General features: G+C 40.1%; 2 protein-coding genes across 4 annotated transcripts in view; one reads left to right on the top strand and one right to left on the bottom strand.

Annotated features, from left to right (window-relative positions):
• Positions 1-95: 95 nt before the first annotated feature.
• Positions 96-26641, bottom strand: WRAP73 (WD repeat containing, antisense to TP73). The gene is made up of 12 exons (XM_005298454.5): positions 26435-26641; positions 22364-22516; positions 21660-21776; positions 8890-8962; positions 7303-7406; positions 6274-6360; positions 5641-5775; positions 5479-5556; positions 3777-3882; positions 2626-2751; positions 1485-1676; positions 96-639 (listed from the first exon to the last, which is right to left on the bottom strand). Exons 1-12 carry the CDS (start codon positions 26501-26503, stop codon positions 530-532), a joined length of 1350 nt encoding a protein of 449 aa, XP_005298511.1. The 5' UTR covers positions 26504-26641; the 3' UTR covers positions 96-529.
• The window catches only part of TP73 (tumor protein p73), an 89879-nt gene continuing 83671 nt past the window's right edge, over positions 21785-27992 (top strand). For 2 of the 3 annotated variants that reach the window (XM_024104273.3, XM_042854059.2), the window contains exon 1: positions 21786-21949. In XM_024104273.3, coding sequence (XP_023960041.2) covers positions 21918-21949 — 32 coding nt within the window. In that variant the 5' untranslated portion in view covers positions 21786-21917. Of the gene's footprint in view, positions 21950-27992 lie in introns of all 3 variants that reach the window. The other variant, XM_024104272.3, reaches the window with a different exon arrangement.

Genomic DNA, 27992 nt, shown 5'->3' with positions numbered 1-27992 from the left:
CATTTCAAACTTCAGTTCCAGCTCAGAATATGAATGTAGAGGATTCTACACTTTAGGATAGTGCCAGGTTGATAGATTGTAGCCACACTAGCAGAAGCTATCAAAATGTTTATTGACATTTATACAAATTAAATAACTTCTATACACTATTTACAAACATACCATTTTAGAAAATATTTTGACAGAAGTTCAAAATAAGGTTTAACTCTTTGAACCCTTAAACTTCATAAAATCCAGACTGCTAGTTTCCATAATTTTAGTTGCAAAATCAAAGAGCTCTTTCTAAATTGCTTTGTCGAACACACTTCATTCAAGTAACTATCACAGTACTTCACCCAAGGGAGTCTTCTTACACTCCCCCAAACATAAGATTTGCTATTAGTACAAAATCTCTTCCTATTGAACAATGAGGCCCTGCCCATTCTTATCTGTTCCATATAGATATAGCAGCACTTTTTCCACAAAGATCTATTTGCAAAGTAGGCTTTTCTAGCCTTAGGGGCAGAGGGAGGGGTTCCTTTATCTACTCTTATTTTACCTCTTCTCTTTCCAAGTAGCACATGCAAAAATTATCCTTAGTCAAAAGTGCCATAGAGTCCCCACTAGAGTGCCAGCAAAGCGAGAGGACCTGGAAGTCACCTGCAGATACAAATTAAAGAAATAAGTAGCAAGAAAGCAAGAGTTAAAATAATTCTGTTCCAGAAATCTTTTCTTAGTTGGAGTAGCTTAGTAGTTTCATCAGTAAGAGATAAGAGGCTTGAGTGAACAGAATTTTGTACTGTACATAGCATTGTAGTTGAGCTTAACCATATTATTTTAATGCAAGTAAATATCACAAAATTTATCACTGTTGCAAAGATCTGCAACCAGACACTGCAGGTAGTAATTCTTCCATGGAAGAAAATGTTAAGCCAAGAAGCATGCAAAAGGTTATATTTACTATAATACTGAACTTGCAAGCAGAAAAGATATTTGTAAAGCAATTAGCCAGCTAATATTACAGTCCACTGAAAGATCTTACTGTGTACCTGCATATTGGAATAGAGGAAAGGATAGACAGGAACCTTAACTCTACCTTTTTGGAGTAGATTTAAGATTCAGATTTCATGTTACTTTTTGTGGTGCTTTTGGAATTTTAAAGTACCCAAAAATATAGTAGGCACTATACAGTTCTTATTTTGGCATATCAGACAGCTACAGCGTCCATATAAAATTAATTGATATGAAAGCAAAACCTTAACATATTTCTATTTACATGTCAAATTACCATGCTAGGGCAATAACTGAATTACCTTAGATGTAAGCTTTGTGCCATTCTTCCCTACATTCAAGAGATTATGAGAATGTGACTAAGTACCCAAAATGTTTGATCACTTCAAGCAGTCAAAACATCGCTATTTATCATTAACAGTACAATAATTTATTTATATTAATTAAACAAACTACTGATTCTGACTTGCAGCAGTAGTTTTAGGCGGCCTTACCTTCCATTGGTACCTGCACTGACACGCACCCTGCTGGGGACCACAGGTACACTTTGCTATTCCCAGTGCATATGGCAAGTCGAGGTTGACGTGGATCCCACTGGAACAACTGAACAGCATACAACTGCTCCAAGACTACAAACAGTTTCAGCTTTTGAACATCCCAGATCCAGATGGCATTAGGAATGTTATCTGTTAGAATAGTGTAAGGAACACAACACTATATGCAATGTCTTTGCAATCTCTCACATTAAATGAGCTTCACTACCAACAGCTTATCTAAATTACTGCTTGCAGCACTGGTGCAGAAAAGTCTGGGCAACTAGCACTGATGATTCATAACCTTACAAGACACTTAACTCATTATCCCTTTAAGAAATGGTGAAAGGTGACATCACTCGGAATGTGTGCAGAGGGCTTGGAGTCTTAAGTACAGGACAGCAGTACTCTGGCAGTGCGCCTTCCTTGGGGAAATTGCCACTACGACAAAAAGTAATTCAATCTATAGAATTTCCCTTCACTGGCTTTTCTAAAACTACATAGAGATGCCATTATTGGTGGGTTTTATCATGTGAACATTTCTCAGCTAGGAACTGGATTAAGACCCCACCCTTCCACCAGTTTCATAAGATTTTTTTTTCCTTTGATAACACCTTAGCACCAGAGAATGCTATATCCTGATATACAGAGCTCCAGATCTACAAGGGAAAAGGTTACATAAAGTCCAGACCTCCCACAGTTCTTGCTAATGTAAAATTAATGACTAATATTTTGAAAAATTCTGAAAATGACTTTTGTGCAGGGAGGGGAGAAGAGATGGATTTTGGCCAAGATTATGTATACAGGATAGTGAGCTAAGGGAAATATGAAGGGAGATAATTTAGCACATGGTATTTAAAGCCAAGGCTATGAGTTCATGCAGCAAATAATAGCTGGTCCCACAGCTTAGTGGTTTATGCTAAAGGTTGAAGTCCCTCTGTGTACAGTGCTAGCCTCAATCCCAACTGGGGCCTCTAGCTGCAGCCAGAATACAAATAGTTCACAATTAAGTAATTTACTTGTTTATTTCTAGCAGAAACAACAAAATCTAGATAATACCAAAAGGGTTTCTCCTTTAAAATATAGCCCACTAGGTACTAACCATTTTTCGTTGCCAGGAAACAGTTATCTGGACTAAATGCCAGCATTCCAATTCCTATTCTGGGATTTGCCCGATCAGCAACCGGTTTGATATACTGTAAAGAAACTGGTACCTGGGAAATGTCATCTGAAATTTGAAATAAAAGCACTTTAATAAGCAAGTCCATATGGACTTGGCAGTAATATTTCTAACTTAAAACAGTTATCTCTGTAATGATAGGAAAATAGTAATATACTGCAGATCTTTACAAACTTTGTCTCAACATACCTGTCAGATAGTATTTCTCCTTTCTATAGAAGGAAAAACAGGTACACAAGAGTCTGAGGCAAAGCTATGAATACAATCAAGATCTCCTAACTTTGACTCATGTTTTATAACATCTCACATATTAACACCCATGTAAGGCAAGGGATTAATGAAGTTGAACTAGTTAATGATTCAAATATCGGTAGTATTAAAGAGATCAGGGACTGTTGTCTGAAAAAGTAAAGGTGTTGAATTTTTTAATAATTCTAATTTAAGTTCAGAACTTGTTAGAGAAAAGTAATGTACCCTTCCTTATGTAGCCACCCGTTTCTCCACCTGACCATACAAAAAGGCAGGGTTTCTATCCTCAATACAGGCAGCTAGAGAGGCTTTAGGTTGCCATATCTTCTGAATTTTTTTTTTTTTAAGTGTGGCAATTCCCATTGATTGAAGCCTCCTAGAATAAGATGACTATCTACTCTGCATTATCTGCAGCAGTTAATACAATTCTAGACAAGAAATAACACTGTTGCAGAGACTTAAACCAGCCAAAAATCACCCTGTTCTGAGGCACATTTTGCACAAATAAAACAACATTAGGAAGGGGTGGGGGTTGTCTATCACGTCTACCCACACTCACCCCCAAAGTTTGCCATGCCTCTCCTGGAGCCCTTCATTGCCCTTAAGTTAAGATCTTCACCCTTAGCCCCGTTCTGCAACCACCATCCTTTCTAGCTGAGGAAAACACATCCTTTGAGGTCTTGCATTTAATTGAATGGGCTTCCCCTTAGCAACCTAAGTTTTGCCCCTGCCTTCAGAGGCAAAGTGTGATATAATGTTGCTTTACAAGGCTTAAATATTTTACACCACAGATATTCTAAAGTGGTTCATTTTAGTTTGCTTACATTTACTCTGTGTGCTGAAGAGAGCACTGGCTTGTGCTCTGGCTGGAGGGAAGGCAAGGCTCTCTGTTTCAACTCTTGGGGATTTCTCCATTTCCTTATATACAATCTGCACAGAAGGAGAAGACAGTTTCACAAAAGGGCCTAGCAAGATTTGAACCTAGTGTGTTGAGTCCTCCACATCCCGTGCTGAAAATGAGCATTAAGGCACATTCATTTTAAATTTACAGTGTTTCTCAATGCTCTTTGCTATTGTACACTGGGAGCAGGCAGATTTGGGCATGGAAATAGTGAATTTTGAGACCTGATGGTGTCCATATTTGAAAATTGGGCCCACAATCAGAAAAAGCAATTGTGTACTACAGAAATGGACAGTGTATGGAACTTTAAATAATCCAATTGTTGTCATTGGAGAGTCTATGTAAAATGAGTCAAACAGAATGCACCTTCCTAACCCTTACCAACTGAAAGTGAATTTGGGAATAACTGCTATCTTTAGTACAGCAGGACAGTTTTTTTTCTGATAACACATGCAATATTTCATTCCATGCCATTGAAAACCACTGCAAACAAGCAATGTTAATGGGATAATACTAAAGGAAACAGTGATGAAATGCTAACAATGTGACTAAATTGGAGCTCCCAATCTAACTATCAGCAGGAGCTCTCGTCTTTCCAATGGAAAGGGAAAGAACTATTTCATTTGTTTCTCATTCTACCTCTCAAGTAGAGATTTTTATTCTTAATTCTGAATTTGAAGGATAGCTAATACATTTGGGTGCTGCAACACTTAGTCTGGCAACCAGATTTATATCTAGAATGCTTGAGTCACGTTGACCAGAAGAGAAAATAAAGAGCAATAATGAAGACAGCTACCACAGAACCAGAACTGTTTTCTAGCAAGGAGACATTTTACTTAAGCATATTCTGCCTGTCAGACTCCTTGATAAGCAACAATGATAAATTTAAAAAAAATAAATCTAAGTCTGCACACCACAAACACTGATCCTTAATAGAACATATTATGTCAGACTTGTTCTGTCCCCTCCGTTGGGCATGTAATATTACAACCAATGGAGATTCTACCTCAAAAAGGGTGAGGACAGAGAGCCTGTGATTTTGAAGTAGAATATGCAGTTATCTCCCTGCTGTGAACTGTAAAAACTGTGGCCACAGACTTCACATGTGCAAGGATAAAAAACCAGATTGTGACAAACATTTACAGAAAATGCTCATTAAGTGAGCTGGATTTGCCTATACAAATGAGATTAGGTGTGATCATAAATCACACACTTCAAATCAAATCCAACACTATTCACATACTGCAAATTGTATAGTGCCAATATACACAAAATTCTCATTCACGTTCAGCTTCTGAGCACGTGGGTACACCACCACATGCAAACCCAGTCTGTATACACAGCCACCACCTCTATCCGAAGATATTAGTACTTAGCAATAATTATCCATGACTCCCTTACATAGAGAAAAGTGGGATGGAGGGGAAAAGAAAAGAGAATTCACTGAAAAAGTCAACTAAAAATGATTAATCTATTTTCCTTACTTCAACATTTTCATTCAATTTCCTTAGCAGCATTTGCAGATCAGCAGGAAAGCAGGACTTCAGTCAAAGTAAAAAAGCTTTTGCCAAAGATATCAAACAAACTGCTGCTAATGATCCAATGGGTCCCCATTCTATACTTACTATCTTTGGGTTAGCGATGGTCGCAGGGTGTTCAAACTCTGTAATCTTCTTCCAAGTCACATGGTTCAGGATACGCACCTATTTCAAGGAAAGTGTAGTAAGAGGGGATTGCTATGACAACATTTTGCAACTGACCTGAATAGGTTTAAATTCCTTTTTTACCTTTTCATCATAGCTACCAATCGCCAAGAACTGACTGCTGGGGCTCCAGGCAACTGATTTAATACCCAGTGACCATTCATATGCACTATATGTGGACAGCAGACGGCCATCAAGGGAGTACAGCAAGATTTTATACTGTAACACAAATTGATTTGATTTAAAGACTAGTGACACTGTTAAAAACTAATAGAGACTAAGTGACTCCTTTTTCAAACCATCCCCATCTCAAATGCACAGATGTTCAAAATGGAGTTTCCCTTTTCTATATCTTATAAACTAATTCTGCAGTTAGTTATTTGCATAGTTGCTAGAATCTTCTGCAATTTTTAAAAGCAAGTTGGTAAATTAATTTTTTTTTAAAAGATACTTAAATTATGGGAAAATATAAGTAGGATAATTTGGTAACAATGACTTTATATGGAGATTTAAGCAACAGTTTTTGACACCCATCACCAATACCCAAGTACAATATTACAAATTGTTTCTTAAAGCCCCTGGTTTTTTGGTTTTTTTTTTTGTTTTTAAATAAAGGGACTGCATTCTATATAGCAGCCAGAAAAGTCGACTTAATATCTTCAGGAGCCCTTAATTAAATGTTCAAGATCTTCAGAAATAATCTGTATTTTCTCATACCTCCAGACAGGTATCCCACACTGCCAACACACAGCCATTAGGAGCCCATTCAATCCCAGATAGGTCTTGAGTTTCAGTGTCAAAATGCTTCCCAAAAGCAGAGAAAACAAAACAACGAATCAGTTTTAAAAACTGTACTTAAAATGTATGGGTGCACCTGACTTTAAAAGTAAAATCCTAAATTAGTATATTAACTTTTTTTTTTTTTTTAAATGTCTAAAGGTAACATCCTTTTATATGTCTGACTGTATAAAATAGAAACATTTCCTTTCCTTTTATTATAATACACTACATTCACCGCTTCCTTAGGCCAGGTCTACACTAACCCCCTAATTCGAACTAAGGTACGGAACTTCAGCTACGTGAATAACGTAGCTGAAGTTCGAAGTACCTTAGTTCGAACTTACCTTGGTCCACACTCGGCAGGCAGGCTCCCCCGTCGACTCCGCGGTACTCCTCTCGCCGAGCTGGAGTACCGCAGTCGACGGCGAGCACTTCCGGGTTCGACTTATCGCGTCCAGACTAGACGCGATAAGTCGAACCCAGAAGTTCGATTGCCAGCCGCCGAACTAGCGGGTAAGTGTAGCCAAGGCCTTATTTTCTCCTACCAAATTATACAAAATCAAGATCTTTTGAAACAAAGTGCACTTTCTAATAAAAAGACCACATTCTCTTATGTTGTAACTTGTTGTTCAGATCATCATTTTGGCAAAAGCAAGGTCTGATCATGGTGCTTCTGCAATGTATTTTACTGTCAATATGATTACTCAGATTTAAGCCAGAACATTTGAATGCTTCTCACAATAAAAAAAAAAAAAAATGTAGTGCCTTATCATTACTGTATGTGGCATCTGAAACAGAATTTTTCTGCCTTCCCACACACCTGCAGGCCAATGAAGGAGACATCAGAAGAAATGCCAAGTCTAACATGGAGCATTAGAGTTGTTTAATAATTTAGTTATACTCTACACTATGCAGCGTACACTTTATATCTGTGCAACAGCAGTGGAAGGCAAGGACATATCTTACCCTCAGCAGTTGCCAGTCACTGCATACAAAGAGGCTAATGAAGTCTTTGCAGTCACGCCTCTCTGCTAACGCCATATAGCGACCATCCTTCGTGAAGGCTATTCCTGCCAGAGAGATTAGAAAATACAGTCCGGACCAGTAATACATATACTTGTGAAACTGGCCCTATTAAAGCACCAAAGCTGAAAACAATTATGAGCCAGATCAGCTGGAAGAAAGAATTTATTCAGAAAAATGTGAATGATGATTGGAAATCATTTTTGAATACCTATTAGATGCCCAAAAAGCGTGTTAGGCACTTCACTGAGACTCAAGCAAACAAAATCCTTGTCCCGCAGAGTCTATAATCTAAAAAACCGAACAGATGGAGTTCCCACCCTTCTCTGAAGAGGATATACTGTACATAGGCCATTCTTACCCCCTTCCTCCGTTTTGACCTTCATGGTAATACAACAAGTTTCAGTCTCAGATCTCCCTTACCAAGCTTGGTTGTACCCAGTATTTTCCCTAAAGAATTTCCTCTGTTCCCACCTTAGTTCCCTTTGCTTCTATGAGAGGGATATTTCAGCCTCTCTTCCATCCTGCCTTCAGGTAACAAAATACACCTGCTACTGACTCAGCAGTAAATACTCTGAATCTTCCTACGTGGTTCAAGCACCTGACATTAAGATGACTCTGAGGAGCCTTGAGTCTCTGTGCAGGATCCTAGAATCGGTCACCCTGTTACATACATGTATATGAGGACTGAATACAGTTGCGTAACAAAAAAGATGAGCAATTGAGAGGGGATACTTATACTCCCTATTTTTTGTTCTGGGTTTGTGTCACAATCCAGTCTCTAACTACACTAGCTACAGAAAATACTAGATTACTGATTTCTAGCAGACTTGGCAATGGTTTTGTTCAGTATCTTTTCTTTTTCACTGGTGTTTGGAAGTTGGACAGGTGCATAAACTAAATGTAATATTTACTTCTCATTCCTAGTAAGACTACGATGACTGCAGATTAGCTCCCAGGGTTCACACAAACAGTAATGGTAGTGCACTGGTACTGAGCTCACTAAGACCTCGTCTATATTTGTGGGGACATGTAGGGTACACGTAGCTACACATCCCAGCGTAAGGCAGGCTGTGTCCACACCTCTCTCTCGGGGAGCTGCTGGAGCCTTTCCCCTCTGCCTCCTCCCTACTAGAGCCTTTCAAATGAGTTGGAGAAAGCTCTGGCAGCTGGACATTAATTGCTAAAAAACAGCAGTGTAGATGTGGAAGGCACTGCTTGGGCACGTAGAGAGACATGTAGATATATACCCTAGGGTTCAGGTGTGTAGCTCACTCTACTTGCCTACGCTGGGTCTCCCTGTCTACAGTGCTATTTATACCCATGCTAGCTGGGCGTGCAGCGTCTGTATGTGCGGACGTACCTTAAATAAGATGTGCGTGTCCCTCCAGGCTGATCTACAAGCATCAGTGGGAAGGTATTTGAATACACCCTGACCATAAACATATGCTTGATCATCATATGTAAATTCCATTTTCCTTTATTGCCATATTAAGAATACTCTTCCTATATTAGGTCTGATATACTCACCGTGCTGACAAGCTTTGGGATACTTGATATAAGACACAGATTTTGTACACAAGGACCAGACAGTTATCCGCAGCTGTTGGAAAGAGAAAGAGACAGGGAAGTATTTGTTTATCTTTGCAGATAAAAAAAAAAAAAAAAAAAAGTGTACAGAGAATCTAATTCAACACTAAACTTTTTGTACTGGGAGGGTCTCACATTAAAACAGACTGGAACATGGAACCAGAAACTTTTCTTAACAAAACTGTTCCACTTAAATCTTAGTGTCTCTATGTTAGATTGCACTTGAGGTTTTATTAAAAAACCCCTTTTCCTAACAAATGTATAACCCTTCTGTAATGCCCTTCACATATTAGATATTGTAATAATTGATCAAGTTAAAAACAGCTTCAAACTTAAATAAAACAGGATAGCTGTATATCTGTTAGTTCTGTAAATTGTTTTCAGGTGGAGTTTATATAGAAGTCATTATAAAATAATCAAGTTGTGTTGTACTGTAGTATACAGAATTATCCAGGACACATGGAGATTGGCACTCCTGTTTGCCCAAAGGCTGGAGATTCCAACAAAACAACATACCCAGCCCTCTTCCAGACATATATCTAATATGCCATTTTACAGATAGCCCAGGGTTCTGTTGCCAGAGTTCTGGACCAGGTTGGGTACTATGTCTCCTTTTAAAACAAAACTAAAAAGCTTCAAGGTAGAGTGCTTAATAAGAGATCAGGTTATTAAAAATGCAAGTGAACTTGGGAGCTACAACAAGCTAGATCCCCAGTACTACACTTTGGAAGTATGGCCCAGATTCCCAAATGTATTTTAAGATCCTTGCTTCTGCTGAAATCGACCCTTTGAGGATCCGGACCAGTGTAACTAACCTTAATGTGCAAGCCTCTATACAAAACTGAACATACATGTGTGCTGTAACATTTAGGCACAATGAGAGGAGTTAGTCAACTACAGATTAGCTTTATCCTTTCATTTCCTTATTTCTGTGGATTTAACTAAGGAAGTTTGTGAGCTTTGATTGCTAGGAATGTTAGGTTCCCGCAAACAAAACCCCATCCCTACTTTTCAGTCAATGATATTTATTCCAATTTAGTAATGGAAGCACATAGCAATACAGTGTTGATGAGATGTATAAAAGAAGCAGGAAGTTAATAGGGCCAACAATACTTTATTAAAATTTACATTAAGAATTATTAAATGCTGATAGTAGTGTAAGAGCTAGCATCATGACTGCCAGCATGTATTAGGAAATCATTTTTGTACAGATTTGTGCGATTTCTAAACCATCTCAGGAATCTGGAAGAATGTGAAATACATAGGCTGGCAAGAGGTGAGAAATTCTTCTTGTATTTAGGTCCTTAGTGAATGATATGAGAATAGGAAACAGCAATGTCAACTTAAAAGTGACATGCTGCATCTCTTGGGATGAGATTACTAATTACTGACTCTTCACTGTATTTTTCAGTTTCAAAAAAATCAAGACCTGCGCTAACCAATTTTCATTTTAATTTCCCCTTTCTCAACCACACAAACAGCAAAGTGACATGTTATGCAATTATTGGAAGGACTTGATTTTCAAAAGAATCCATATGAACCATTTACATAGTGTTTGGGGTATTTGTGGAGACTCATGCACCTGAAGAATTTGGGAACCATAGAAAGAGCAGTCAGCTGCAAAACAGGCCTCTCCACCACAGGCCAAGGTCACAGCCTGTATTATATAGAAGCTCTGCATTACCATCTGCAGATTATTCAATTAAAAACAAATACTTACTCTACCATAGCAACGGCAGCAACACCAGACACGTGTCATCAGTGTCTCATGTGAACCTTTTCATTTATATTTGGAGAGAGGAATGTTTTCCAATATAATTTTTTTCTAGCTTTTTCAATATTTTGTTATAACAAGGGGATACTACAAGAAAGTGACAGGTACAGTACAGTGGGACACCAAGAAATCTTTTCTGAAACTATTGCAGCACCACCAAATCTTACGAACAATAGCAAAGTAGGCCTAGTACAGTGTTTAACTCTATGTATTGATTTTAACCCTTCCACCGAGCAAAGGGGAAAAAAATAAAACCTAGAATATTTACGGCTATATCTACAGTTACATTGGTTGATCTATAACAATTCTGAAGATAGAGGAAGTCTCTCCCTTTGAGGTATAAACCAACCACTGCCAGACGGGGAGGAACTTCCACCATGGTTAGTTTACTTTACAGTTGTCCATGATAGGAATTCTTGCAACTTCCTCTGAAGCAACTGGTACTGAACACCATTGGAGATGGGATTCCAAGCTGAATGGACCACTAGTCTGATCAGCTGTGGCATTTATGTTTCTACAGCAATTTTTATAGACTTCTCTCATTTTACTAGAATGCATTTTCTTGCCACCAAGTAAGATCCTGGCTGCACTTGATCACCTGGTTGTGGGCACTCTCACACCCAATACCTGGAGCAAACTAAAGTCTAGTGCTGCCCCCATGTCCTAACTGAAATACTTAAATTCCACTTCAAAGAATCCTGCTAAATGTCACCTCTACAGAGAAGCATCAGGAGAGGCCCAAGGCAAAAGGACTAACACTTTATTTTTTTAATACACCAGCTTCTACATAGAGCATCACAAGAATAAATTTAAAAAGAGCAAGGAAGCTTGTAAAGAGATTTAAAGACATTGCTTAGAAGTTGAATCAGGGTTTCTAGATAGCAGGAAAGAAAAAACCAATTGGGCCCCCAAGCCTCTTTCATGTCAAGCAAAAAGAAAGAAAAAAGTGCAGGAGGGAGCAGAGGACATGTGTTTAACTGCTCCTATCACTCCTATTTAGGGTCTTATGAACTAAGAATCAATGATCCAGGGCCATTCCTAGGGAGGTGCGGGGCCTGGGGCGGAAGTGACATTGCTAATGGGACCAACCGCGTCGGGAGTGGGTAGGGGAGGCGGTGCCTCCCCAAACAGCCAGGTGTGGCCCTGCCCACACTCCACCACCCCTCTCCCCCCCGGGCCTCGCTTTGGCAGCGCTGCTGGGCTCCAGGGGGCTAGAGCCACGTTGCTCTCCCTCCCGGCACTCCAGGGCTGGGGGCAGCTGCAGCGGTGCCGCCGTGCACTCTCCCTCCCAGCACTCCGGGGTGCATGCACTCCCTCGGGTGGAAGGGGTGGGGCTGGGAGTAGCCTCCCCGAGCCAGCAGGTTTGGCCGGCGCCGCATGGGCGTCGGGTAATCACACTGACCTGCAGGGCTCCCCCAAAGCACGGGGCCTGGAACGTCCCCTAGACAGCTCTGCAAGGGCCTATAGTGTTAGCTTTAAGAGTATGTAATATATTAATTCAACAAAAATCCACTAGACCAGCGGTTCTCAAACTGTGGGTCGGGATCCCAAAGTGGGTCCCAACCACATAGTAATGAGGTCACCAGGGCTGGCTTAGACTTGCTGGGGCCCAGGACCGAAGCTGCAGTCCGAGGGCTTTAGCCCTGGGCGTCGAGACTCAAATTACAGGCCCCTGCCTGGGACAGAAGTCCTTGGGCTTCAGCTTTAGCCCCCACTGCCCCAGTCTTGGGCTGGCTCAGGCTTCGGTCCCCCATCCTGGGGTCATGCAGTAATTTTTATTGTCCAAACGGGGTTGCGGGTGCAATGAAGTTTGAGAATCCCTGCACTAGGCTGACCTTTGATAATCAAGTTTTATATCACCGCAACTGTTGACTTCCGGACACACAAAAATACACCATTAGGCTGTTCTTGATACAAGATTTACTTTAAAAATACCAACACCATGCCTGCTCACATTCTTCTACAGCAACTGCAACAGTGACATCCTGCTTACTCCTATTAATTGCACCGTTAACTGTACTTGCCTGTTTCTCCCTTAATCCAATCCACACACACACATGCCTTGAATGTTAAGTTCTGGGTTATAGTCAAGCATCCAAGTTTTATTGTTGGAACACTGACTTGGCCTCCTGACCAAGTACCTACTGGCTATGGAAGTGTCATTCAGTTTAAGACCAGAAGGGGCCACCAGATCTAGTCTGACCTCCTGTATGTCTCAGGTGACCAACACCAACCCACAGCTGCACACTAAACCCAACAACTGAAATTAGACCAAAGCATTACAGCCCACAGGAGACTCAGGAGGAGTATGTGCCACAGGAAGAGAATAGGCAGAACAGAGTGCCAGTGTCCAAATCCCCAGCATGATGCCCTCCTGCCCTGCCCCTGCATAAACAGTCTTGGCCCTCCAGTATTGGGCAAATCCCTGCTGTTTGAGTCAACCCAAGCAAGCCTCCCCACAGGCTGTAGAGGCACTCTAACTTCTTTGTTTCAGCCTCCACTCCATGAGGGAAATGAGGTGGTAGAGGAGCCACCTGCCCTATCTCTGCTCTGCCCTTTACAGCAGTGCAGAATGAACCCCACATCGGTGCCCAACAGCCTGTCTTCTCATACAGCAGGACCACACTAGTTCCACTGCACAGGAAGGGATGGACTGCACCTCTAGCTAACTTTGCTCAGACACCAGATGAGAATACTCAGTTTGGAATAAATAAGCAAATTATGTATACAATATATTATTCTAACCAAGAACTTTATTGGCTTTTGTGCTGTTTGGTAGCTTCTAAGCTTAAATAAATACATGTATATGAAAGCACAAAACTCAAAGGTATATACAGATACAGTATGGTTACAGACAGGAAAAGTGATTAAAATAAAACTATTACATTTTTAATCAGAGCGTTCTGAAAACACCTATGAAGCATATATAGCCCAAAAAAGGGTACCATTTTTGCAGTCAATATTTTCTCAAAGACATTTACTGTTCACTATTGCAGAGAAACCTAGACAAGAGATCATAATCTTTATTATGCAATTCCAATCTTAAAACAGCTCCAAAATATCCTCGACTGTACCAGGTACAATTCTTTATCCCCCCTCATTCTGTCAGTCCCTGGAGAAGCCATTTATGACAAATTTCACTGTAAAGTTCTATTAAATATGTGTTTTATTACAATAGCATGTGCTCACATGGACACTCAGAGCACGTTTTAATATTACTGCACATATTTCTACATGCATCTTAACTGTATGTTACTTCATTTATAATGAATAAATAAAATGGTCATTATGATATTGAGGGTTTGACAGGTTCAGACTGCACACCCAGTACATTACACGAGTCACAAGTCTGTAACTAACTGTTACAAAGAGATATTTCTTTTAGAGAAGAAATACCAGACTAAATGAAGGTCTTATAGTGGGCACACAGGCTTCTTGAGTAGGCAAAGCACATATCTTCAGTCTCTTAATGCACCTTTGGAGTACAGGTACACATAAAAACCCATAGGCTCTCCTGTCCAGCTCAGATATGTCACTTGAGGACCAGCTATGGTCTAGTACAATAAGCATATAATTGGGAGTCACGAGAACTGAGATTCATTGATACCTTAAACAAGTCACAGACCAACATTTTCAAACGTTGGTGCCTAACATCAGGCACTTGAAAAATTAGGCCACTTAAAGTGCCTAAACTCTGGTACCCAAGTTTGAAGATATTGCTCTTACTCTCTGCAACTCAATTATCCCATCTGTTAGGAAGATTGTTTCCCAAACTTTGAGAAGTACTTTGAAATCTATGGATGAAATGCAGAGTATAATTGTACTGTGTACATTTCATTGTCAACTTGCAACTAGTCCCATTGACAAGAGAGCCTTCATATCCCCAATGGTAACAGCCACATTTATCCACATACTTGCCCTAAACCTCTATGCAAACTAGCACAAGAAAGATTGTCTCTGCTATCAATGAAACAAAGAAGGGAGGGAAGAGAGTATAGTGCTCACGGCATGTGAAAACAGGTAAAGCAGCCATCTAAAATTTAACAAGAGTTTTCTGTGAAAAAAAGACAATTTCTGCTGCAGGGAAAAACTGATTTGATCAGCTGCAAGCATTTCTTTACTGACCATCCCAAGACATCCTCTCTTTAGTGTAGATGACTGGACTAAGTGAAATGTCAAACTCAAATCCTAATGGTAATGGTGTCCAGGAAGTTTTCAGCTGTTGTTTTGCAGTGGAAAAACAAACCAAAAGCAGCAGCATTTTTAAAATAGCCTAAAAACAGCTGAGAATAACAAAGTATTTAGATGGTAACGTGATAAACAGTCTCCAGTGCTGGGGTAGAGATTTCATCTCAACTTTGACAGCTTTAGGCAGGTGTAAGACTGGCGATTTTCACTAGACAAAAAACACAATTTTAAACAAACTTGCATCTCAAGTGACTGTCAACTTTTGTCCCAGACTTGACTGGGTCACAAGGCCTCCTTACATAGCTGTGTCTGTCAGCACAGGATTTCAGAGGATTATTCAGGGCACATTCCTTGACAGAAAGTATTTTTCAACCAATACAGCCATTTACAATTACTAAGGATTAGCTCTAATATGCACAGAAAGCACACTTTTTAAAACTGTGGCTGTAATTTACAATAGGTTCATTGGTGTTTTAACTCCCTGACTGAGCTAAAAAACGCAGAAATATGCAGTTCATAAAATATGATTCCTAATGAAATATTGGATGAATTGATGTTACTGATTGTTGTTTTGTACTTTGGTAAACATGGGAGTCACAATGAAAAAGTGGAAACCTAAAGCCTCCATCTCCTATCAATCAGGGGAGTGAATTATCTACAATAATTTATAGGGGAGAAATGAACTTATCAAATTGGCATAAATTGCAGGATGGGTGGGATGTGACAATATCCTATAGTCACACACGAACAATCTGCATTATATAGCTAATTACAAACGTCTCCTTTCCCCCTCCTTACATTCTAGCGGAGTTCTCTTCAAGATACATAGACTCCCACATTGTGAAACATGCAGACAGACGAACTAATGATTCCCAACATTGTTAGCTTTTTTGACTGCTTGATCACTTCACATTGAACAGATTTTTCAGAGAACTATCCATAATGACTTCAAGATCTTTCTTGAGTGGTGACAGCTAATTAGGACTCCATCATTTTATGTGTGTAGTTGGAATTATTTCCCAATGGGCATTACTTTGCATTTATCAACATTGAATTTCATCTGCCATTTTGTTACCCAGTCACCCAGTTTTGTGAGCTCCTTTTGTAGCTCTTCGCAGTCTGCTTTTGACTTAACTATCTTGAATAGTTTTGTATCCTCTGCAAATTTTTGCACCTCACTGTTTACCCATTTTTCCAGATCATTTACGAATATGTTGAACAGTACTGGTCCCAGTACAGACCCCTGGGGGACACCACTATTTACCTCTCTCCATTCTGAAAACCAACCCTTAATTCCTACCCCTTGTTTCCTATCTTTTAACCTGTTACTGATCCACGAGAGGACTTTCCCTCTTATCCCATGACAGCTTACTTTGCTTAAGAGCCTTTGGTGAGGGACCTTGTCAAAGGCATTCTGAAAAACTAAGTACACTATATCCACTGGCTCCCCGTTGTCCACATGCTTATTGAACCCCTCAAAGAATTCTAGTAGATTGGTGAGGTTTCCCTTTACAAAAACCATGTTGACTCTTCCCCAATAAATAGTGTTCATCTAGGTGTCTGATAATTCTGTTCTTTACTATAGTTTCAACCAATTTGCCTTGTACTGAAGTTAGACTTACCGGCCTATAATTGCTGGGATCGCCTCTGGAGCATTTTAAAAAAAATTGGTGTCACAGTAGCTATCCTCCAGTCATCTGGTACAGAAGCTGATTTAAATGATAGGTTACGTACCACAGTTAGTAGTTCTGCAATTTCATATTTGAGTTCCTTCAGAACTCTTGGGTGAATACTATCTGGTCCATGTAACTTATTACTGTTTTAATTTATCAATTTGTTTCAAACCCTCCTCTAATGACACGTCAATCTGGACAGTTTCTCAGATTTGTCACCCAAAAAGAATGGCTCAGGTTGGGGAATCTCCCTCACATCCTCAGTCATGAAGACCGACACAAAGAATTCATTTAGTTTCTCCGCTATAGCCTCATCTTCCTAGAGTGCTCCTTTAGCATCTCAATCGCCAGGGGCCTCACTGATTGTTTAGCAGGCTTCCTGCTTCTGATGTACTTAATTTTTTTTACTGTTACTTTGAGTCTTTGGCTAGCTGTTCTTCAAATTCTTTCTTGGCCTTCCCAATTATATTTTTACACTTCATTTGCCAGAGTTTATGCTCCTTTCTATTTTCCTCAATAGGATTTAACTTCCACTCTCTAAAGGATGCCTTTTTACCTCTAACTACTTCTTTTACTTTGTTGTTTAGCCACGGTGGCACTTTTTTGGTTCTCTTACTATGTTTTTTAATTTGGGTTATACATGTAAGTTGAGCCTCTATTATGATATCTTTAAAAAGTTTCCATGAAAACTTGCAGGGATTTCATGTTTGGCACTGTACCTTTTAATTTCTGTTTAACTAACCTCCTCATTTTTGTGTAGTTCCCCTTTCTCAAATTAAATGCTACCGTGGTGGGCTGTTTTGGCGTCCCCACCCCCTCCCTCCTCCTAGGGATGTTAAATGACTGCTTCTTGGAGCAGCTAGTCCTGGAGTCCACAAGAGGAGAGGCAATTCATGATTTAGTTTTAAGTGGAGCACAGGATCTCGACCAAGAGGTGAATATAGTTGAACTGCTTGGTAATATTGACCATAACATAATAAAATTTAAGGTGTCAAAAAACCTTATCTCTGCATCTTGTCCTGAGGTGACCTGTACCCAGTAAATATGGGGATAGTTGACATTCCCCATTATTACTGAGTTTATTTTTATTGCCTCTCTAATCTCCCTGAGCATTTCACTGTCACTATCAGCATCCTGGTCAGGTGGTCGGCAAGATTTTTAACTTCATTTGATTCTACGCCTTCTTCCACATATAGTGCCACTCCCCCCATCAGTACAACTTATTCTGTACTTTTTTGATTATCCTCATTCCACCAAGTTTCTCTGATGTCAGTTATATCAATATCCTCATTTAATCCACGGCACTCAAGTTCACCCCTCTTCATATTTAGACATTTAGTATTTGTATTTAAGCACTTAAAAAAAACCTGTCTGCCTGCCATTATGTGATGTAATTGTATGGGACTCTTTCATTAAATTAAATATTACCATTTGTTATCCCTAATATAGCTGGTTCTTTACAAATGGTACATAAAATGATCTCTCTTGTTAACACATTCCTTATTTATTAAAAATAGTACTCAATGTTTTCTAATCCTAATTATCTTACTTTTTCACACCATTCAAAAACTGAAAACAGTGCTTATAGTTTATTGCTTAAAACCAAGAGCCTATAATTTTATTTAAATATTTGCTATCAAATGCTACTTTTAGATGTTTGATGGAGAGGGTCTCTTTTTTATTTTTGCGATCTGTAATGAGTTATAGTGGCTGATGCTGGATTCAATGGACCAAATTCAACGTTCAAAAAGTTGCTGACGACTGATTAATATTTTTGAAGAGATTTAATCAATAAAGTGTGGGCTAACTACAATTAAAGATTAGGCAGCAAAACAAGGAGAAGACCCACAAAAGAAAATATATAGTTTTTAAGTGTATGTAAGTTAAGGATTTGTGCTGAGCTTAGTTTAAACTCAATATACCATAACTACCAATACAAATGACAATGCTGGGCAGTACTCAGCAAAAAATAAAATAAGGAAAAGTACAGCACTTTTCTATACTCTATTTCCAGCAAGACCGTGTCACTGAGTTGAACTATGTACCATTCTGCATGTTTCGATTGCATCATTCATGTGAAGTGTTAGAATCTCCATCACTGGAGATTTTTAAGAGCAGGTTAGACAAACACCTGTCAGGGACGGTCTAGATAATACTTAGTCCTGCCTTCAGTGCAGGGGTCTGGACTAGATGACCTCTCGAGGTCCCTTCCAGTCCTACAATTCCATCTACCTGTAGCATTTTGTATTCCTGGATGTTATGCCATAATGTTTGGAGATATAGGATTGTCATTTGCAATAAAACAAGTTTAAACTGAAACGTTTTCAGATTTGCATTGATCTTAGATACATACAACATAATGCTGTCTCTCTCAAAAGGTATCCACTACTGAGTTTGCACACCATGAGCGGTGAATGGACTTTGAAGTATTCATGGAAAAGTTTTCAATTTATTTTAAGTTAAATGTTGATTTCCTGTATGCAAATCAGATCAGAAAAAAAAAAAATCAGTGTTATGAACTATACTTTGTTTCAGAGTAGCAGCCGTGTTAGTCTGTATCCGCAAAAAGAACAGGAGTACTTGTGGCACCTTGGAGACTAACAAATTTAACTTGTGTCAGACAGCATATATGCATCTGAAGAAGTGGGCTGTAGTCCACGAAAAATTTATTAGAGCATAAGTTGTTAGTCTCTAAGGTGCCACAAGTACTCCTGTTCTTTATACTTTGTTTATAATTCATATACCATACAAAGCACCCACTATGAAAATAATGCATATGCAGTTTAGTTATAGAAAGTTATAACTAGTACAGGTAGCTAGAAACAAATTATCAACCACTTTTTTTTTTTTTTTTTTAAACACACACACACACACACACTTTGTAGTGAGAGTATAAAAAGATATTAGTTAACCCATTTTGGAGCTTACATATTGACCTGAAGAATTACAAGTCTGAGTCATAATTAGTTGGTGCTATATGAAAATGTCAAACTACCAAATCTGAGCAGTATGAGTTAAAACAGAACCTTTAAAGCCGTCAAATGATCCCTGAACTTGATAATGTACATAATACGATGATATTAAGTATCATGACAGTTCCTGTCTCAAACACTGTCTGTCCAGTAGAGACTATGGATATACTGTACTAGAGAGTAAACACAACACAGACACCGGCATAACCCAAGCAGCTGTCTAACACAAGTTAATTTAGCAACCTGTTTACAGCTGGAGAGAAAACCTATCCCAGCACAGATGCCAACTTGGCAAAGGCTTAAATGAAATCCTGTAGGGTCAAACTGAGTTCTGATAGGTCGTAAAAAAAATACTCACTAGTCCACCCCCGCATGCACGTGCCATTATGAGCCTACTTGTAGCATGCAGCAGCAGGAGCCGCCCACAGTTTTGGTTCTCAAAATACAACAATCCTGCCTGTTAGACATATGTCTGTCTTTAGTTTGAACAACTGGACTCATTTTTATCCCCACCAAGGACAATCAAAACTGGGAAACTCTTTCCTGGATTCATCACCATGGTCACCACAGTCCCCTGGAAAAAGAAAGGAAGTGCTGATGTATAGTCAGAAAACTGTTCTCTCCCTACACCTCACACCAAATGAGTTTCCCATGTGAAACTCAGTTAAAAATCCCAGTGTGTGGGTCATGAAATATTTTCTGGTTGTATTCAATTTCACTCTCACACTCACTTAGAAATGTTAGCATTCAAGGCTTGCATTAACTCTCTACAGTCCACACACAGAACAAAATCTTCCTCTCATTCACAGCAAAGATACCAACTCTGATATTCTGCTCTCCCTGCTGACACAGGCTTCTCCCATTGATGATAATAGGAATTTCACACATGTAAAAAGAGCAGGCTATAGGAATCAAGGTCCACTGTGTAGAATGAAGAAGTGAATTTTCCTCTCAAGTCATTTCCTCACCTTTACCTCTAAAACGATGCTCAGATCCAGCCAGGTGAAATCTCCATAAGCATTAAAGAATTCCGCAGCACACAGATACTATTAATTTGTTGAATTAAAAAGTGAATTTAGTGCTGGTGAAAGTTGCTGGTGTAACAGCCCTGGTGTATCAAGTCCTATGAATATTCACAGAGAATAGATACAGTGGCAAGACAAAATTTACTGTATTTAGTTCTTAGCTTCTTTTCACTATTACCGTTACTGCTCTGAGCCCTGATCAAATCAGATCGTTCTGAAAACACGTATGAAACCCCTCCCACTGTTTTCAATGAGCTTTGAACCAGGCTCATACTGACCAAACTCCTAGTGTCATATCTTGGCTAGGATTCCAGACTAAGGCCCTTATTCTGCAAGCACTAATACATGTTTAATTTCAGTCCTGCAAGAAGTTCTACTGAAATCAATAAGATTAATCACATGAGTAAAGTTAGGCATATGTGGAACTTTCTGCAGGTCAGGTTCTAAGTCTCCGAAATAATTTATCTAAACAGCATTGCCTTATTTTTATTTAAAAGGGCACTCTTACTTAAAAAGTATGCTATAAACCTATATTACTCAGATCACATTAAATTACTTGAACTACATTTTTAAAAAATTCTGCTTATGTATTACTTTTCATGCTTATGCTTACTTTTTGCATCCCTCAGCTTAGATGATGAAAATCAGTTAGATTACTATCACTTTCAGACTCTTAATGCCTTAGGGGAGGAAATCTGTTTAAAAATAACTGTTCCTGTTAGAGTTTTAGAAACATTTCTATTCATAGATTTTGGAAAAGTTTGTACATGTATGTTTGTTTTTTGCCCAAATTTGAATTTTGGGTCACATTTGCCAGTTCTGAATCATCTTTTTTTAAATGCATAATTTCATTTTGAAAGACACAAGTGTTCAGTAGTCCACCTTTTCATCAAAAAATCAGAAAGCAAACTTAAAAGAACCAAGCAGTAATTAAATCAGAATTGATCTAAAATGAGAAAAAATGTGCATTTACATTGATTAATAGAACACTACAGCTTTAAGAGCTCTGGGCTATTTTAGAAGCGGTGTGCAGACAGTAATATGATACTCTACAGAACAATCATGACTTCACGCTTACGTAAAACTCGGTTGTATTGAGAATATGACGACCATCCGGACTCCAGCACGAAGCCACCAATCCTGCTGACCCCTCATCAATCTTGCAGTGCCAGTCTGGCTGCTCCAAGGACCAGACCTAGGTCAGAGAGACTAGTCAGTGCAGCAAACTGAATAGCACATCAAAACCTCCTCTCCTCACAGAGCCGCGCTACAGCTAAGAAAGAAAATTCCATCAACACATACCAAGGGGTCAGGAAACCTTTGAAAGCCTTTGGCCATGAAGGACTGGCGCTGGATCCCATTACAAAAGTAAGCCGCACATCTCTGTGCATTAACACAAGTCATAAAGCATATTTTCTTCTGTCATGTTTTCTGAATACCCATCCTTTTTAAAGTTTTTGCTCCCTTTAATAAGAGTCTGCATGTATTCATTTCCTTCTGAAATAATAGATGTATGAGATACTTGGTAGCAGCTTTTGTTTTTAAACATTTGCTCCAAGTGTTTTTATTCTGATGTTATTTGTCTTCAAACTAACAAATAACCTTTAATCAAGGTTTTGACAAACAGCAGCAACCTCCGCTTTCTTCAAACCATGTGTTATTGATCAGAGTGTCAGTTACTTTGGCAAAGACACTCACTTAGTGCTTGACATTAGAAGTTCTCAATTTAGCAGTTAGTAAATTCTAGACAGAAACAATACGCCATGCTGTATCTGTACTTACCTGAACAATCCCTCGTTTATACATGGCACATAATATAAAGAGAGAGTCCGATGACCATTCTATGTACTGGATCTGATCCAGACAAGTGTACAGCTGAAGGATCTGGAGGTTGTTCACATCTCGAACTATCAAACGGTACTGCACACACGAAGCCTGAATGCAAACAAAAATAAACTGCTTAACTGACGCACCCATATCAGAGTTATTAACTGAGACTTAAGAGTGCCAGGGCTTGTGCTGCATCATTCGCACTCTACCACACTGATCTAGAGTTTATATGTTTTGGATGCACCAGAGTTTATACTTTTGGATTTGTAGGTTTGTATGAACTACACAATCATTTGCAAAAGAAGGCAAAAAGAGATTAATCCAAAGCAAATGTTACATTAAAACCATCTATTTTTTAAGAGTTTACAAAACTCACCTATGTCTTCGAGGCTGAAGGATGGAAATGTTTGGGTTTCAGGCCAATTTTTTATTTTAAAAAGGTACTAAATTTGTTTTACATTTAAAGTACAAAAACATTTTCAAACATTTGTATCACAAAAACAGTTTGTGTTTAAGCTGATACAAGCAACTTGAATCTAGTCAATTTCAAAAATGAATTAAAGTAGCTTCAAATATTGCACATGTCCCTGACTCTTCCCCAGCCAATTTTTGTGGCTTTTGAGTCAATTTTATTATTTTAAAATGTTTATTTTTTCTCTCTCTCTCTCCTTTTGCTATGCCCTTAAAAACAAAGGAAACTGACTATACAGAAAGCATCATCAAATGCATAAAGTAAACAAAGAGAAAAAAGGGGTGGGTTATTATAATGACACTAGTCATAAAAGTTAAGCAGCTGCTTAAGTATTTTCGGGACTAAGGCCTATATAAGTAAGCGAAAATATCTATTTGCTTTTATATACTATTCAATTGCATCTTCTTTTCAAAACTATTTTTCTTCCATTTCATGTTTTCCTTTTAATGAAAAATTGGCTAAGGCCTTATTCTGGAGTAAGTGAACAACAAGCAAGTGAAGTAACACACATGTAAGCAATTGCACAACTGACAACTCATAGCAGGATCAGTGCCTCAAGATTTTAAAAAGTGTCTTGTTCAAACAATACAGACAATGGGTCTAAACTTTAGAATTTTTTGTGTTTTGACTCATAACTTTAAAATTGACTGAACCATTGCGTTAGAACCAGTGCATTAGAAATATTTGCAATTTATAGCTAACTGGGAACAAGCCTGACCCTGAAAATTCAATTTCTGGGCTGAGATCTTGTCTGACAGTCAGTCAGTTCAAAGTGAAGTTTTATGCAATGAAGAAACTAATGTACAGTAACTGCAAGTAATGAAGAAACTGATCACCAGTAGGTGTCACTACAATACTTAATACCAAGTGACCTTCTCCGTTGGATCATATGAACTGGAACCATAAACTCCCTAAACATTAAATCTCACCAAATGAGGGTCAATCCATCCTCATCATCATATCCATTCATTATACTCCACACCCAAACACAATCACTCTATGAACTTCATACCCTCATATCTCAATGTCTGTACTTTGACACACCAATCTTTTACCCCCAATCGGGGATATTGCAGATTATGTATTCCTCATGCCACCTGATCTTAAGCCAAACTTTGCACCCTCGATAATCTGTATGTTATTCCCTGATAACCAGAAACTTCTATGCTCAAACTCTGTTCACAATTTTTTTTTTTAACATCTTAATAAAATTTTAAAATCTGTATGACATTATCTTTAGTCATTAAAGTGAAAGAAGTTAAAATTTAGAGGTTATATATTGTAACTTGACTGTTCACACTAAATTATTTTGCTAAAACTATTTTTTTTTAATTACTCATGCTTTTTTTAATCACCTGCAGTATAGAAAACAGCTCACAAAGTACGAGGATTTGATTGCAAAAGACTAAGTGATCTGCTATTTGTCTCTCCCTCAAGTTCACTATTATGGTAGCACCCAGAGGCCCCAACTGAGATAGGGATCCTGTTATGCTAGGCAATGTACAGCAGTCCCTACATACCAAAGAGCTTACAATCTATCTAGACAAGGCAGAAAGGGCAGGAGAGGAAACACAGGCAGAGAGGTGAAGTGACTTGCCCAATGTCACCCAGCAAATCAGTGGCAGAGCTGGGAACAGAACACAGGCCTCCTGACTCGGTGCAGTGCCGTAGCTGCAGGATCATGATACCTTTGCCTGTAGCTTTGGGGGGGGGGGGGGGGGGGCGGGAAATCAGTAAAATGGTGGCATGTAACATTTATTTGAATACATTTATAGATTCCTACTGCTAAACTTACAGCTAATTCTTACACAAAGCAAAACAAGGGAGTATGTCATCCCGTCCCCAATAATTATTGCCTCTCAAAACAAAAGTCAGTTTCTTCAAAAAGCACCAAGGCCAATAACTACAGATGTTATTTATATATATATATATATATATTTTTTTTTTTTTTTTAAACAGCTGCTATTACTCACAATGAAAAAAATATTGTAAAGTATGTGAAGGATCATTTTTCATTAACTAAATCCACACAGTATAAATGGCTATAATCATACTCTCCCGCACCCCCATCCATTTTTGTTGTTGTTGGTTTGTTTGTATGTAATGAAATATCTAGAGTTGAGGAACATTAAAACAGTTTAATCTTAATGACTAATTTTCTATACAATACTTTGATTACATATTTAAAATGTTATCAAAGTTAGTTGCATGTCTGTTGTTGTTGTTCTGTTATATACACTGGGTATAGGAACGGATGATAAATGCAAATTTTACTAACTATTGAAATACTTTTATTAGGAAACTAAAAAAGTTGGTAAAGCCTTATAATAAATAAGTGGTTATCAGGAATATAAAATTTCCCAGGAAGATTAAATTGAGTTTTTGCTAGTAAAATCTTGAATGTTGTGATCAATATTAACATTGCTTTTGAATTTATGTAATGAGCCTCAACAATTATACTAATTATGTGTTATTTCCATATGTAATTTTCACACAAAAAAATTTATATCAAAAATGTATCACTGGTTAGGAACATCACTACAAGATCATTATCTTCAAAATAAAAGTGTGTTCATTAAAATAAAATGTTATATTTTAAAAGACATTTACTATTTGATATAACAATTACATCTGACATTGCAAGACCCCTGTTGACTGTTTTCTGCCCAGATGAGACACACTCTAGACACCAGTCATTCTCGTATCAGAGGGGTAGCCATGTTAGTCTGGATCTGTAAAAAGCAACAGAGAGTCCTGTGGCACCTTTAAGACTAACAGATGTATTGGAGCATAAGCTTTCATGGGTGCATCTGACGAAGTGGGTATTCACCCACGAAAGCTTATGCTCCAATACATCTGTTAGTCTTAAAAGGTGCCACAGGACTCTGTTGCTTTTTACAGTCATTCTCGGTTTCACTTGTACTTTGTTTTAGATTAATGTTTAGAAAGAGTCACATATTTGCAGTGAATACCTTTTGGCTAGAGGTTTACTACCCTCATACATCTACAAATCTTCTCTCACTTCAGTTATACATTTCCTGTCAATTCAACTGGTTCTCCCTGAGGCTCTAATGCAGTGGTTCTCAAACTTTTGTACTGGTGACCCCTTTCACCTAGCAAGCCCCCGAGGGCAACTCCCTTATGAATTGAAAACACTTGTTATATATTTAACACCATTATAAATGCTGGAGGCAAGGGGGGTTTGGGGTGGAGGCTGACAGCTCGCGCCCCCTATGTAATAACCTCCCGACCCCCAGTTTGAGACCCCGATAACGGGGGAGGTTCCTTGGGTGGCTGGGACACGCAGAGTGCCGGTTTCCTGGCACTGCAGCCCCCAGAACACAAGGCACTGCCTGAAACCCACCCCCCAGCTGCCCGAGAACTAGAAGCGCTGGGGGGCAGCCTGCCCTGGGTGCTTGTTCGGGTGCGCTCTGGAGGAGCCAGGCCCCGCAAAAGCCAGACCAGTCCCTGCAGAGCCCGGGCTGCACCAGCCCCCGCCCGACTGCGGGTCTCGGGCCCGTCGCAGAGCCGGGCCGGGCCGGGCCACTCACCAGGTACCTCCCGTCGGGCGAGAACTTGCACAGCAGGCTGGAGAGCTTGAACACCTCCGAGAAATTCATGGCGGGCCCCGACAGCAGCCGCCGGGTGTTCCCGGCACGGGCCCCCGGGGAGGCGGTTCCAGTGCCCGGGGCAGCGGCCAGCCGGTGTCACCCCAGGCCCCAGCGCGGCCTGCCCCGTTCCCCCGGCAACGCGGCCTCCCCCAGAACCGCCGCCGGGGGCCCGAGCCAGGCCGCGACTCTGGGGGTGGAGGGGGGTGAACCCACAGCCCGATTCAAACCCGCCCGCTCCCCGCCGGCTCCAACCGCCTTCCCGGGCCGGAAGCGAGCAGGAGGGTGCTGGGAACCCGGGCGGCTTATCGGGGCCGGGCCCGCCCCGGGGCATCCTGGGAGTTGTAGTCCGGGGTGTGGGGGGGAAACAGGTACCACTGCATTGAGTGGGGGTGCGACAGACAGACAGGAGCATCTGTGGGACAGACAGACAGGGGCGTGCGTGGGGCAGACGGAGAGACAGACCCAGGGGTACCAGACAGACAGCGGGGGGAGGCATTGTATAGACCAGACAGACAGACATGTTACGTGTGGGACAGAGAGACACGGGTATGTGTGGGACAGACAGACAGACAGGGTATGTATGGGCTAGAGAGAGACACGGGTATGGGTGGGACAGACAGAGGGGGTATGTGTGGGACAGACAGACAGAGACAAATAGAGGAGGTATGCATGGGATAGAGACACAGGTATGCAGGGACAGAGAGACAGACAGGGTATCTGTGGGACAGACAGACAGACAGGATATGTGTGGGACAGACAGACAGAGGGGGCGGGTATGTGTGGGATAGAGAGAGACACAGGTATGTAGGGACAGAGAGACAGAGCGGGTATCTGTGGGACAGACAGACAGACAGGGTATCTGTGGGACAGACAAGGCGAGGGCAGGCCGGGCTGGAGGCAGATTGCTGCGGGCTGTTTCCGGACACACAGGGACTGGACTGTCAGTGCATCTGTCTGTAGGGAGGCCCCACCTGAATTAGTATCGAGCTCCTGGCGCTGGCGAGGGGCCGGAGGGGAGGTCCCGTACTGTGCATGGGGAGCTGCCTGGGGAGCGCTCCAGAGCGAGGTGTCTCCTGGGCATCCTCCTCGAGTCGCATCACTGCGGGACGCTGCTGGTGCAGAATAACGCCGGGAAAATGCCTCGCAGAGTCTCAGCGTTAATCTGGTCACGCAGCTGTTAATCCATTTACAGGTGCCCCCTGCAGCTACTTGGATCCTGTACATGCGGGATAACGTCTGTTTGCTGCCAGCCCACCTGTCTGTACCTTCGCAGGTTGAAACCAACTCCTCCCTGTGAATTTACGCCTGGGAATTGTCTTTGGCATTAGTTATTTACACATGTGCTCACACAATACATACAAGCAAGGGACAGAAATCTCACGTTTTGGTTCTGCTCCTAAAGCTTTTAATTTGTTTCCATTAATTTTCGGTGAATTTTTCCAATGTTACCTTTCAATTTTCCCTCCCTCCGGCAATACCATAATCCCGAACCCTTTTC

Source organism: Chrysemys picta, chromosome 21, assembly GCF_011386835.1.
Source record: "Chrysemys picta bellii isolate R12L10 chromosome 21, ASM1138683v2, whole genome shotgun sequence".
NCBI classification, from domain to species: Eukaryota; Metazoa; Chordata; order Testudines; family Emydidae; genus Chrysemys; species Chrysemys picta.
The sequence above is the reverse complement of the archived record's forward strand: the minus strand, read 5'-3'. Positions and strand labels throughout refer to the sequence as shown.

What these genes read in the sequence shown, in the direction of transcription:
- WRAP73 (XM_005298454.5), bottom strand. Translation starts at nt 26,503, where the DNA reads ATGAATTTCTCGGAGGTGTTCAAGCTCTCCAGCCTGCTGTGCAAGTTC. An exon ending in ATAAACGAGGGATTGTTCAG is followed by an intron (nt 21,777 to 22,363) that starts GTAAGTACAGAT and finishes TCTCTGACCTAG; the next exon opens with GTCTGGTCCTTGGAGCAGCC. An exon ending in TTGGTAGCTATGATGAAAAG is followed by an intron (nt 5,557 to 5,640) that starts GTAAAAAAGGAA and finishes TCCTTGAAATAG; the next exon opens with GTGCGTATCCTGAACCATGT.